The sequence below is a fragment of the Parasteatoda tepidariorum genome, chromosome 10 (genome assembly GCF_043381705.1).
Source record: "Parasteatoda tepidariorum isolate YZ-2023 chromosome 10, CAS_Ptep_4.0, whole genome shotgun sequence".
In the NCBI taxonomy this organism is placed as follows: Eukaryota; Metazoa; Arthropoda; class Arachnida; order Araneae; family Theridiidae; genus Parasteatoda; species Parasteatoda tepidariorum.
In genome coordinates this window covers 76,311,068-76,324,811 of record NC_092213.1, presented here as the reverse complement: position 1 = coordinate 76,324,811, position 13,744 = coordinate 76,311,068, and the positions used below count along the sequence as shown (strand labels likewise).

General features: G+C 26.4%; 1 protein-coding gene across 3 annotated transcripts; it reads right to left on the bottom strand.

Annotated features, from left to right (window-relative positions):
• Nucleotides 1-247: 247 nt before the first annotated feature.
• LOC107439101 (Tumor necrosis factor alpha-induced protein 8-like protein sigmar) lies at nucleotides 248-12,973 on the bottom strand. Of its 3 annotated transcripts, none has more exons than XM_016051593.3 (4): nucleotides 12,677-12,973; nucleotides 6,589-6,630; nucleotides 4,144-4,343; nucleotides 248-3,194 (listed from the first exon to the last, which is right to left on the bottom strand). In XM_016051593.3, coding segments are annotated over exons 2-4 (567 nt in total). In that variant the 5' UTR covers nucleotides 6,590-6,630; nucleotides 12,677-12,973; the 3' UTR covers nucleotides 248-2,828. The 3 variants fall into 3 exon arrangements, with proteins under 3 accessions (XP_015907079.1, XP_015907068.1, XP_015907086.1); XM_016051582.3 differs by lacking the exon at nucleotides 12,677-12,973 and adding an exon at nucleotides 12,586-12,618; XM_016051600.3 differs by lacking the exon at nucleotides 12,677-12,973 and adding an exon at nucleotides 12,319-12,341.
• Between the last annotated feature and the right edge of the window lie 771 nt (nucleotides 12,974-13,744).

The window sequence follows — 13,744 nt, the reverse complement described above, 5'->3', positions numbered from 1 at the left end:
GAACCGATTATCCGGAACGATCGCTATTCCAGATAACTGATTTTTCCGGTTTTCTGAATCGCTACAAAGAACTGTTTTTTATTGTCAAACTCAACTAAATATATATATATATAGTATATATATTTAGAATAATTTTAAAAAACTTTTACTTCTCTTGAGAGTATAGGGAACTAATGATTATTTCTAAAATGATGGTAAACATCTTTTAAAAAAGAAAAAATTCTGAAATCTTTTGAGGAAAAAAAAATTTATTTTTTTCTTAAATGGTGGGAAAATGCTTTGAATTTCGTTCCGGTTTTCTGATTTCCGGATAAGAGGTTCTGTACTGTTCAAAAGCTCTCTCAAAATTGATTAGTAGAACTCTAAATCTATGATAATTGGCCTCATTTCGAATATGATATGCACGGTTAAGATTGAAAAACTTCAAACAGTTACAAGTAAGTCAGTAATTATCACTACATATCTAATATAACATGAACAGTATATAAAAGATTAAAAAGTTTAAAATTCATTTGTTACTCAAACCATCTATAAGGCATCATAAATTTATGGTACAAAACTATGGCACAGTTTCATGCAAAATGTAGGCAATTACATGGTTTTACAATGAGCACATAACATACAAAAATGGCATCAAATTTCTTTAAACACTTCCACACAATACTAAATTTGGCATCAAAATAATATATCATGATGTTGTTTAAGTATTTATCAGGAAAGTATTGTGCAATTTATAACAATTAGAAAAAGAAAAAATTATATCTGATTTTTTCCCCACAATATTTGTCAGTATACAATTTACTTTTAAAGTATAGGAACAAGTATTATAAACTACAACTATATTTAACAAAAAATATCAGATATATTTTTTAGAATTTTTTTTTTTAATAAATAAGATTTAATTTAGTCATAAATAAGGGATACTTTACAAATATTGCATTAGAAAATAGAGGCTAAAATGCTGAAAGAATAGAACAAAATATTTGAAATAAGTTAATTTTAATACAATAGGGTCATATGAGATCATTTAGTTAAGTTTTTCAAATTGAACATATGGCTATATAAGTTATAGTTTTAAAAAAATAAATTTTAGAATTAGTTTTAACAGAATAGAAAATCAAGCAAGAGATCAAAATAATTATTAATGATTGTTACAACTTTCTATTTTTTTTTAATTAAAAGAAAAATAATCTAATTATACCAAAAATCTATTTAAATAGAAAATTAATTAAGAGTATTATCCTAATTAAAATAAAAAATAATAAATTTTTATTATTGTTTAATATGTATAATGCAATAATGTTCCTACTATTTTAAGCGATAAATATTAATTAATTTCGCCTCTAATCCTACTATCTGGGAAGTAATTAAGACATGTAAGGGTGATTTTTTTCTAAGTCATCGATAACAAATATGGCAACTTTGCTATCTTCTTCATATTTTAAATGCAACTATGCATTCTCTTTTAAGTATTTCAATAGCTTACACTACAAACAACTACATTACATAATGTTGACTTCTACATTTCAAAAAGTTTAGCTGTTATTCAATATTGTGCATAATTTTAAAGTACACAAATGTGTGAGTCTGTATACTTGTGGAAGCACATTTTGATAGTAAAATAAGACAGATTATACCTCACAATGAAAAACACTTATAAACGCTCAAATCAAATATGTATAACTGCAAAAATTCATTATTAAAAAATACCTGTTTTTAAACAGATGTGTACAAATCTTTTTCTAAATATACATGGACAATGCAAAAAAATTGCAATAAACATGGCAAGTGTATTGTAATGTCACAATAACTAATCAACTTGTATTTTTAACATACAACTGTAGATAAATGAAAACAATTCGTAAGCAAACATTAATAATAGTAACTATGCAAATAAAAGTTTTAAAATAATTAAATAAAAATCTATTTACTCATTATATGATTAATTATGACAATTATGAAGTAGCATACATACTACTTTAATTACTAAATTCAGTACTATGTCTTAAAAGTTTTAAAACAAAATTATAATGCAAATTGAAAGGATTACATTATATCAAAAGCTAGGAACTATATTTAAATTACAAACTGGTACATTGTCGATTAAAATCCATTCAAAGAAGAATGAATAAAATATATCAAATTGAATTAGTAATTCAAAACACAAAAACTTGCAGAAAAATCCTTGAAGGAAATTACAATTAAGATTTCTTTATAAAAAGCTTAAGCGTTATAAATCAAGCACTAAATTAAAATGAGCATGCTAAACTCAGTTTACGATACCTAATGCATACTACTATTTTCTTGTAATCTACTACCCTTGTTTATTACAAAAACATGTGCAATCTTTCTTAAAAATGTCTTTTAAAAACATTTTTCTTTGAATTTAGGATTATTAATGTACAACAACATCTTCCATGATTATTACAAAAAACATGTGCAATCCTATAAAAAAAACATGCTAAATTCAGAGTTAGACAGTTTCTACAATCTATAACTCTTGTTTATTATAAAAACATAGGCAGCATTCCTTAAAAATTCCCTTTAAACCTATTTTTTTTCCTGTAGTCAGTTTCCTTTGTTAATTACAAAAACATGTGCGATTCTCCCTTTAAAAAAAGTGTTTTTAAGGCATAATTCCTAGAGATTAAAATTCACTGGTTTTCATTCTTTAAAAAAAAAGGTTCCGTGTAAAAATTTGTTTTTTAATAAAAGGACACTGCTATAAGAGATATATGATTAAAGAGAACCATCTTCCATAAGCCTATGCATGCTGGACACAATTCTTCCCAAAATGTCTTTGTGGTGACTATCTCTGCTAGATATCATTAAAGAGAACCATCTTCCATAAGCCTATGCATGTCGGACACAATTCTTCCTAAAATGTCTTTGTGGTGACTATCTCTGCTAAACACATCATCGAGAAACGTTGGACTGGCAAAAAAGTTGAACACGTGCTCTATTCTGTTGATGGATTTCTCCGTTAGGTGGCGGACAACTAAACTCTTGAGAAGGGCACAGCATTCGTTTAAAGATTGTAGGAGAAAATTACGATCATAGGAGAACTCGACCTCATAGAAACTGATGATTGCCATGGCTGTGGAGTGGAATTTGTGCTTAAATTTTTCAGCTGTCCACAGTTCCTCTTGATTGAATTGGTCATTGCGATACAAAATTCCTATTTTGATTACAATCTGGAATAACAAAATGCAGCATTAAGCAATTAATCTAAATTATATGTACCTGTAAAATTACAAAAGTGAAATGTACCTGTAAAGTAAAATGGTATCGTTGAAAATTTAATCTAAAGTTAAATGTATTTAAACAAAATAAATCAAAGATCAGAGTTTTTAAAACTGACATTGAAATGTAATTCAAAATACATTCAAAATTTCAGCTCTATAAACAAAAACTTTCCTCGGTGTCGAAACACTAAATGATGGCATTTAGACAATATGAATACACCAAATTATGGTGTTTAGACAATGAGGAAAGTTCTTGTTGATTAAACCAAAACTAATTTTAAATTCTTAAATATTAGATTCGATTTTCAGACATAATTCTGCACTAATGGTATTAGGTATTTTGAAATACTAAGTACAAAGTATCAGATAAATTGATAGAGACCCTATATGGAATTAATAAATTCTTTTGAAAACCGCTTCACTTTTTATTCTCAAAATTTCTTGCAATTTTTGATAAAATCTCAATCTTTTGGTTGATTTATCTATTCATTTGTTCAAAACAATCTAAACTCTTATTTTCATGTTTTTCATACCATACAGGTTCATTTCATACAGGTTTTTCCTACCATGCAGCAACTATAACAAGTCATACTTGTTACACAACTAAAGTTAATATGGAATAAATTTGATTTATAATTTCTAATTATACTGAAATCAACAGAACTTTAAAGCTATTAACTAAAAATAAAATAATTAACACACTTAGCATTAATTTGCAAAATAAATTTTTAATAAGCATTTTTTAAATTTCTACATTTTTTTCAGCATGCACTTAGATAAGTTTATAATATCTTTGAGAATCAATTTCAAAATATTAAAAAACAAAAAGTTTAACCTGAAACAAGATAAAACATAATTTTATTAAAGTATTTAGATTAGATTTAGAAATAAAACTCACTTTTATAATATTCTTTACGACTTTTTCAGCTTCCTTCTTATTACCAGACTGACTCCTGCCAAGTTTATAGAGATTGTCCAGCAGATTTCCTGTGGCGTCATCGATAAATACTTTTGCAATACTCTTGTTTGCCATACGACTAAGCAACTTCTTCTGAGCACGGAAGCCAATGTCCTTTGCTCGAAAGTTCGAATCACCCACTGCAACAAATGCACAGGGATAATAAATAACAAAAGAGATCAAAATTATGGCAATTAGGTACGTTAGTCCAGAGACACAAAACTTTGACTCAGACTAACATAAAATTATTATACAGTAAATGTATAACATCTCATGTGTAGAAGTTATAATGTAAAGTTGCTATATCGTACTGAGTTACTAAGTTACGTTGGTCCAGGGTCACAAAAATTTGACTTAGACCAACATAAAATTATTGCAGTAATAAAATTATTACATAAAGTTTTATCAGTAAATGTATAACCTCCCATTATGTGAACATTATAATGTAAGGTTGCTATATCGTACTGAATTACTAAGTTAATGAATCCGTGGATCAAAATACTAAAAAAATAGACACCTATTTGCTAAACGAGTAAGATATGTATTTGTAAAAAAAGTGAGTTTAAATGACAATAACTCAGTTTGCATCAATAAATTGCAAAGATTAATGTTAAAATGTTTAGAATATATTTAATTTTTTTGAATGACATCTTTTAATATTATGCAATAATTATTGAATGCAATATTAATGTAGGTATTGATACATTTTATTTGAGTAATGAAAGTATCAACAAATGTAAAAACAATATAAAATAGTTACAATTTATTGTTAAAAATATTGATATTTGTTGACTATAAACCTGTTAGATTAGCATCATGATATTAGAAATCTTATTTCACTTAGGCGGTGTGTAATGTTTGTGTTGATATTGAATCAGAAAAGTTCATGTGGTCCCTACAACTGATAAGTACCACTATTCACTTTTCTCAAATGCCACCAAGATTTTGCAAAGAATGAGACCAATTGGAAAAGCCTCCAGAAAGTATATTGTGTCTTCTTTTTAGTCACATATTTGTAAGCTCATTACTATTAGCAAGGTTGGCAAGTTTCTGCAGAGGTGGTTAAAACCACTGGTAGAAACCAGTTAAAACTGGCATGGCATAATGCTTTTTCAGCCACATTTGTGGCAGAAACTGGCAGAAATTCAGAAAATGACATAAAAGTAAGTACTGAGATTGACATACAATGGATAATTCATATAAAAACAATTAAATGTTAAACAAAGCACAATTTATTTACAAAATTATCACCATTCAAAATCAAATATCACATTGTTTGCACTCTGCAGTAATCTATAACAAAAGACAAGTTTTGATGCAGTTTCTAAACCTAAACAATTTCTCAATTTGCTATGCACGAACGAGAAATTTAACTGTTACTGCTATAATAATTGGATTGTTCCCATGCAAATTATGTATTGAAAAGAAAAAAACTATTTGAAAATAGCTCTATTCAGTTATGTTAAAAGTTAAATGTTAATGATTACTGAATTTCAGTTTAATATAATAAATTAAAATCTAGTATTTATATTTAATATAACATTACTTTATTCTTTATTTTATGTAAATATTTGATATACTGCACTCTTTGTATTTAATATAAACAAATATTTACAATTAAAAAATTTGTTACAGTTACATTTTTCAATTTACTTAAGCAAAATGCCATTAAGCAATTACTAGAACCAATATAGACATTTCTGCCAGTTTTTACCGGTTGTAACTAGTTTCTGCCACTGGCATGGCAAAAAGCAGTTTCTACCGGCAAAAAGCCAACCCTGACTATTAGTCCATATGCTTTTAGACTCAATAGAAGATGAACAATGAGTAAGTTGCGTGGTGCTAAGAAACATCAGTGGCTTACAAGGGGAGATTTCCACATCGTGACCTGTGTTCCAACATCTACATATTTTTCTTTTTTGGGAAATATGAAAGTTTAAAATCCATTCGGCACCATCGCAATTGTAGTTGGTGCAACAGATCACGATACGGAAATATTCTCGCTTACAAAGTGCCTGACATTTCACTTAACCTACAACATAAATACATATTTAACCATCTTATAATATATAGGAGATATATGTATAACAACAAGGTGAAATATTTTAAAGATCGTCTTAAATGCCTTTTAAAGTTCATGGAAAATCATATCTAATTTTATAACATTCAGTGAAGATTAAATAATAACTTAAGTTACATTTTTTCCTATTTATTTGAAAGAAAAAACAAAAATGAAAGAAGCAAATACATACATTAATTTGATTACCTAAAATAAATATAACAAGAAAATGTGAATGGCTCAAAGATATTTCTCCAAGAGTAATAATTGCTTTTGTACAAAAAAAAAAGAAAAAAACTACAGAGAACTTATTTGCAAATACTTACTGTTATTTAGCAAAAGGAGTTCTTTAAAGTAAATCAATAATCCTGCAAAAAATGAATTACATTCAATAAGTAACATGATACACAATGCAATACAGAAATTAGTGAATATTAGTAGTAATTATAGCGAATGTCTAGAATCTTTGTTTAACCCTTTAAAGGCAATTTTTTTCTAGTGAATTTATATTAAAATACTTCTGGACTTGAGATTGATTTATAAAAAAGATATTTGTTTGGCTTATCATATAACATCAATTTGATTTTTTAGACCATAACTTGGAAGGGAGAAAAGTGGGATTTTCAAAATTTTACCTACTATCAAGAATAGTTGATAAATTTTGAACTTCTGTGTTCATAAATAAACAAATAAATAAATTTTGTACTTTTAACTACAAATAAACTCTGTGGGAAATGATGAAATGAACAAAGGGATAAAGCAGAGATGTTTTCGTTCATTTGATCAGTTCTCTTGTTGCAAAGGTGCCAACTTCAACTTCCCAAACTAGCTATTCATAATCTGAATTACAATAATATATGTAACGTTAACAAAGTTCAAACTAATGCAATTTAAAGGTGTCCTAACTACTTAATTTTATTTAGGTATTATTTAACACCGTTAAAATTTATCAAAATGAGTTATATTATATAATAACTGAATTTGGATATCAAAAAAATTTTAACCATACTTTTCAACAAAAAATAAGCACATTTTAAGTACCTTTTAAGCTCTTTACAAAAAAAAATAATCATCATTAGGATCTGTGCAATAATAAATAATAAAAATTTCTATCGTTTATAGTTCTTAACAGAGTTGGCCATTGATTACAGTAATCGATTACAACTGTAATTGATTACAGATAATTACAGCTATGTAATCAATTACTTGTAATCACGATTACAAGTAATCAATTACTTGTAATCGTGATTACAACTTTCAAAAAATTTTGATTACAGCTGTAATCATGATTACAATTTTGATTACAGTAATCAATTACTTGTAATCATGATTACAAGTAATTGCGATTACAAGTAATCACAACAAAAACGATTACAAGTAATTATGATTACAAGTAATCAAAATATATGATTACATGTAATCATGATTACATGTAATTTGATTACATGTAATTGTGATTACTTGTAATCAAACTATACGATTACAAGTTATTACGATTGTATACTATAGTCAAATTTTTTATGTAAGTATTCATGTGTTTACATATTTTTATGTACATAGAATGTACGCACGCATGAACGTACAATTTGCGATTCCTATACATACAATGTATGCACAAACGTTGTTTGTACGTACAATATTCATAATTATATTGTAATATACTTAATGCAATGCGCATATGCTTAGTACATATAATTATGCATTTATGATACATGTACGCATGTATGTTAGTTTGTACAAAAAGGCAATGTTTTGTATCTTTGTATACATAGACAATGTATGTATGAACGTATATGAAAATAATGTTTATGCGTTTGCATGCTTTTATGTACTTAAGTGCATATATTGTATAAATTTACGATAATAGCACGTATATACAATGTACGTTTGTATATAAAATTGTACGTATTTGCGTACAATATGTAAAAATGTTATTTAAAGGTACAATATATGCACATAGTTGCGTAAATAAAATGCGTACATGTATACATGCATATTTATATGTACATCGATATATGTGCACGCAAAGTATGTACTTATGTACAACTTACGTATGTACTTGTATAACTACATACTTTGTTAATACTTATGCGCATGTAATGCATGGATGTACAAAAAAATAGTTATATGCACAATGTATGCATGTGCATACAACGTATACATGTACATAATTACAAGTAATGTACAAATACGTGCGTACATTTAAATATATGTAATTACAATATACACATACATTGTGCATACATTAAAAAAATTTATATGAGTAAAGTTATTAAAATTTGTTTTAAAATTATTCTAAGGTATATGAAACTCGACCTCATATTTTTTAGAAAGCAAACGATAATTTTATTTGGAATTTCTAAATATTAATTCCACACATAAAATTTACCGTTTTTCTTACCATTTAAAAAATTTCTATGAATCATGCATTATGTTATAAAAAAAATAAATCTGTATTGTCAAACATTTCATGAAAATACCTGAAAATAATTTTTTATTCAGAGAATTTCAAAATGATATAGAACAATTAAAGCTGAAAACTAAATTTAAATATCGTTTGATTTTGTCATTTAACTTGCTTGAGTCATTAAAAGTTAACTTACATGCATTTTATTTATTGCATTGTACACATATTTAGACATAAATGTAATGTACATATGTATACGTGTAATGTATGTACGCATGTACAATGTATGTACATACATTCATGTATTGTACGTGCATATATAGTACATATGGATATGCATACATGGAACATACGTGTATTGTACATGTGTGGATACATTCATTGTACATATATACATTGCACCATATGCATAGATAGGGATAGCATGCATGTACACATGTAAAATTTGTACGAAAGAATTATGCCCAATATATTTATGCACATACGTACTGTATATGTACACACATATGTACATTATATGAACATTATATGTTCATTTCATCATATGTACATTATATGAATATACATCTGTACGCTATATGTATATACATCTGTACGCTATATGTATATACATCTGTACAATATATGCATCTCAAATGTGTGTATGTACGTACGTTATGCATGTCGAATGCATGTATGAATATATGTGAAATATAAATACGCCCAATGTACGTACAATAGTTCACAAATGTATTATGCATATTTGGATACTTACATTGAGCATGAACATATTATGTACATGTACATAAATACACTGGACATGCATATCATGTACATGTATACATACATATATTGTACATCCTACAGATATACCTATATTGTACATGCATACATATATTGTACTGTTCATAAATAAATTGCACATACATGCATGGGACATGCATTGTACAGACAATGTATGTATGTTCGTACAAACACAAGTACTTGTATATACATGCGTACATGAACATAGATATACATTTTACATACACAAATATTTGCATAAAATGCATATATTCATTGTGTATAAATGTACATGCCTACATTGTTTGCACATACATACGTAATTATTATCTATATACATACGTACATATATTTTATACCTACAATATAAGTGTATGTACATGTGTGTGATACTAAAATGTCTGAACATATGCACTAGATAAAATCATATGTACATACATTTCAGTTACATTCATTTGTACGTATACAAATACGTACAAAATGCAGTACATGTTAATACGTGCAAAATGTATCATTATAAAATACATTCTACTATCTACTGTAAAATATAATCATTTATAAGAATACAATAGTCTTGTAATCGTGTAATTAGATTACATGTAATCATAATTACATGTAATCAAATTACATGTAATCAAATTACATGTAATCATATATTTTGATTACTTGTAATCATAATTACTTGTAATCGTTTTTGTTGTGATTACTTGTAATCGCAATTACTTGGAATCATGATTACAAGTAATTGATTACTGTAATCAAAATTGTAATCATGATTACAGCTGTAATCAAAATTTTTTGAAAATTGTAATCATGATTACAAGTAATTGATTACTGTAATCGACTATGTAATCATGATTACAGCTGTAATCAAACTTTGTAATCACGATTACAAGTAATTGATTACTGTAATCAATATTGTAATCATGATTACAGCTGTAATCAAAATATTTGAAAATTGTAATCATGATTACAAGTAATTGATTACTGTAATCAAAAAATGTAATCGATTACATTTTTGGCCAACTCTGGTTCTTAATTTATAAACCTAAAATTAATAAAATTCAAAAACATTTCAAAAAACTTTACATAATCATTATAAAATAAATTGTTTCTGATAAATAATGCAGAGAAAATTGTGAAAGTCATGCATTTTTTTGTAATTAGAACAATCGACATGGCAGAGAAAAAAAATTCTTTTTCTAAAAGATAGAAAATTAAACAGTTTCTACAAACCCCAAATATAAAAAAAGCACCTTTAAGCACTTTTTTAAAATGCTACACATCCTGTATAAAATCATTTAAAAATTGATTCACATACTCCCCCCCCCCCAAAAAAAAAGTTAACCAGTTGAGAATAATCCTAACAACATGAGTAAACATATAAACAGAGATAATTTAACTAGTGGGTAATTATTATAACTAAACAGTGAATTATTTTTTTAAAAATGGAATATGAATAAAACAGCAGTGTTTTTAAGGGATGGAGGCTTATTTTTACATAAAGGGCACAGAAGGCACTTAAAAAGGGAAGCAGGATGGGCTGCCCTTCTAAAAAGGCTTAAAAGTTAGATTATAATGAAAAACTTTGAAAACAGTGATTTTTAATACTCAACTATTAGACAATAATCTAGACTAGGAAATGATAATAATAATGAATTAATTGTAGTAGTTGCTATTCTATTCTTGGTCTCTCTCTTAATTACATGTAAACTTTTACAAAACTCATCAGTGGTTTTTCTATTTTATTATTCTGTTATCAGCAGAAGGCCATATATACCATAAGAGGGGAAATAGGATAAGAAAATAATTAGAGAAAGATAGACCACAACATTTTAAAGATTATCCAAATTTTTTCAAGTATAATTAAGTCTTTATAGATGAATAGTACTTTTTTGTTTATAATATTATATTGAAATTAGCAAAAAATATGTCATATATAAAAAAGATATTAGAAAGAAAAAAAAAATTTATCACAATTTATAAAAAAAACACTTCTTCTAAGATTTAAAAACTATTAAATTAATCACTAGGAAATTATTCTAATTTTTAATTATTCTAATTTTAATTTTCATTTCACTATTATTCTAATTTTTAATGTGATTAATCTAATGTTTTTAAATATTGCTTGCTTCATTATTATCTAGTATTAAAATTAAATAAGAAGAAATTACTTTATTTCTCATTTTTAAGTAACAAGATTTAAAAAATCAGAAAATAATTTATAATTTTTAATGATTTTCAGCAAGATCATCAAAATATTATTTTAATTGAATGTCTTATATAAAATCATAGATAAACTAAGATATAATAATTTAAATACTATTCCAAAACACATTTGTAATTCAAAAGTTCCATGTCACCTACTGTTAAATACAAGAAGATTTGACACCGTTAGCAACAGATTTCAATAATATCAGAGCACAATTTCAATAACATTTAAAATCAAACAGTTATGATAATAAAGCTAAAAAATGACAACTCAAATATCTCAATGACTAGATGTTTTGTAATAGCCTATTAAACACTTCAAAATAATGTCACCACAAATACAAAATATTAACCAATATTTGGAAAAATAAAAACAATTTGAAAAACTCTAATAAAATACTTCATATTAAAATGTATATAAATAAAACTTCAAAAATAACATTCGTTCATAAAATAAATAAAACAAACATTGTTATCAAAGTAGATCTATTTCGTCTTATCTATAGAGATAACCTCTATCTATTACAATCGATGGAAGAAGAAATCCGGCATAACTTTAAATGACAGCTCATAATAGATAATTACAAGTCAATAAATAAATCCGATTTAAATATAAAGTAAATAACATTTAAACTTATATAATATATATAAAGAAGCTAATAAAATAATGCTCAACTATGGTATCTATCTTAATAAAATATATTTCGAGTTTATTATTTATTTCTCCTTCCGAAAAAACATAATTGGCAAAACAAAGTCAATCGTTTATTATTAAACGAGGAATTTCCGACATCTTCATTTCCGGGAAAAGACAAATTTGAATTTTTTGCAGCTGCAACAAAATAAAATAATTTATTCATTGCAAAAAGATACAAATTATACTAATTTTGACTGAACGAACTCCTAATAAAATATATTAATAAATAATAAGAAATATCAATACGAAAGTGATACAGAAACAGCATTGAAACTTTAGTCCTAATAATTCTCTCTGATATTTTCTACTTAATATTGAAACGAAACATTTAACTTACCTGTAATTAATTACTAATACAAGTCAAAATCGCGTTTCTTTCTAGTATGTAAGTTTAATTAAAAAACCGGCGTATGTCCACAAAAAATTATAGCACTAGCACACTTCATAAAATCTCTTTAGTGAAAAAAATTCTTTGGAAGTAACATAAAAAAAAATTATGCTTATTAATTTTCAATCATCATGAACTTGACAAGTCAGTTATAAGAAAAGGAGAGGTCATCAAAATACAATTAAACTTTGTCTGATAAAAAAAATAAAAAACAAACAATAAAAGTTTATTCATGATCAAAGTTGTAGTTACATATCAAAACTGAATGAATAACCATAAAAAAAAAATTTAAGATGGCGCTACGGGTAATATTCGTCGCCGAACTTCCGAATGACTACTCTCGATTTATTTTATGACTAAGTTTGAAAAAGCGCATCTTCCAATGTTACTATGCTTGTAGTCTTTAAAATATAACGCGTTCTTTCATTTTAACTTAGCTCAATCCGTTTAATTTTGACTACTATGATGCAACCGGAAAAATAACGAACAGCGATATTTTACACAAATATGGTCAGATAAGGGATAATACTCAAAACATGGCAAAGCCTATATAGGCCTTATTTATGTTGTAATATTATTCTTAAATTTATGTAAGACATCTTAGAGTTTATAAATTACACAAAACTCTTAGGGAAGGTAAAAGTACGGGTAAGTTTAAACACAAATCACAATAATAAAACTATGGGTGGTGTTTTCAATAGAAATGTAAACAATAACAATCTCGAGCTCGGGACCTACTCTAGTTCCGGTTAAAAAGTTTGCAGCTGCTTACTACATGTTATTCTTATAGGTGATGTTTTCAAACAGATAATTTTGTTTTCAATAAAAGAAATAAACTAGATAATTTCTGACCTCAAATCTGCCGTATTTCATAAGATATTAATGTTAATATGTAATTCTGGGGAGTTTGGAGTGAAAATTTGTTTTAGTTATTTTGTTATTTATTATTTAAAAAGGTGACATGGTTGCTAGATTTTGAATAACTCGCTTTTTTGGCAGTCTTGATTTGGCCTCTTT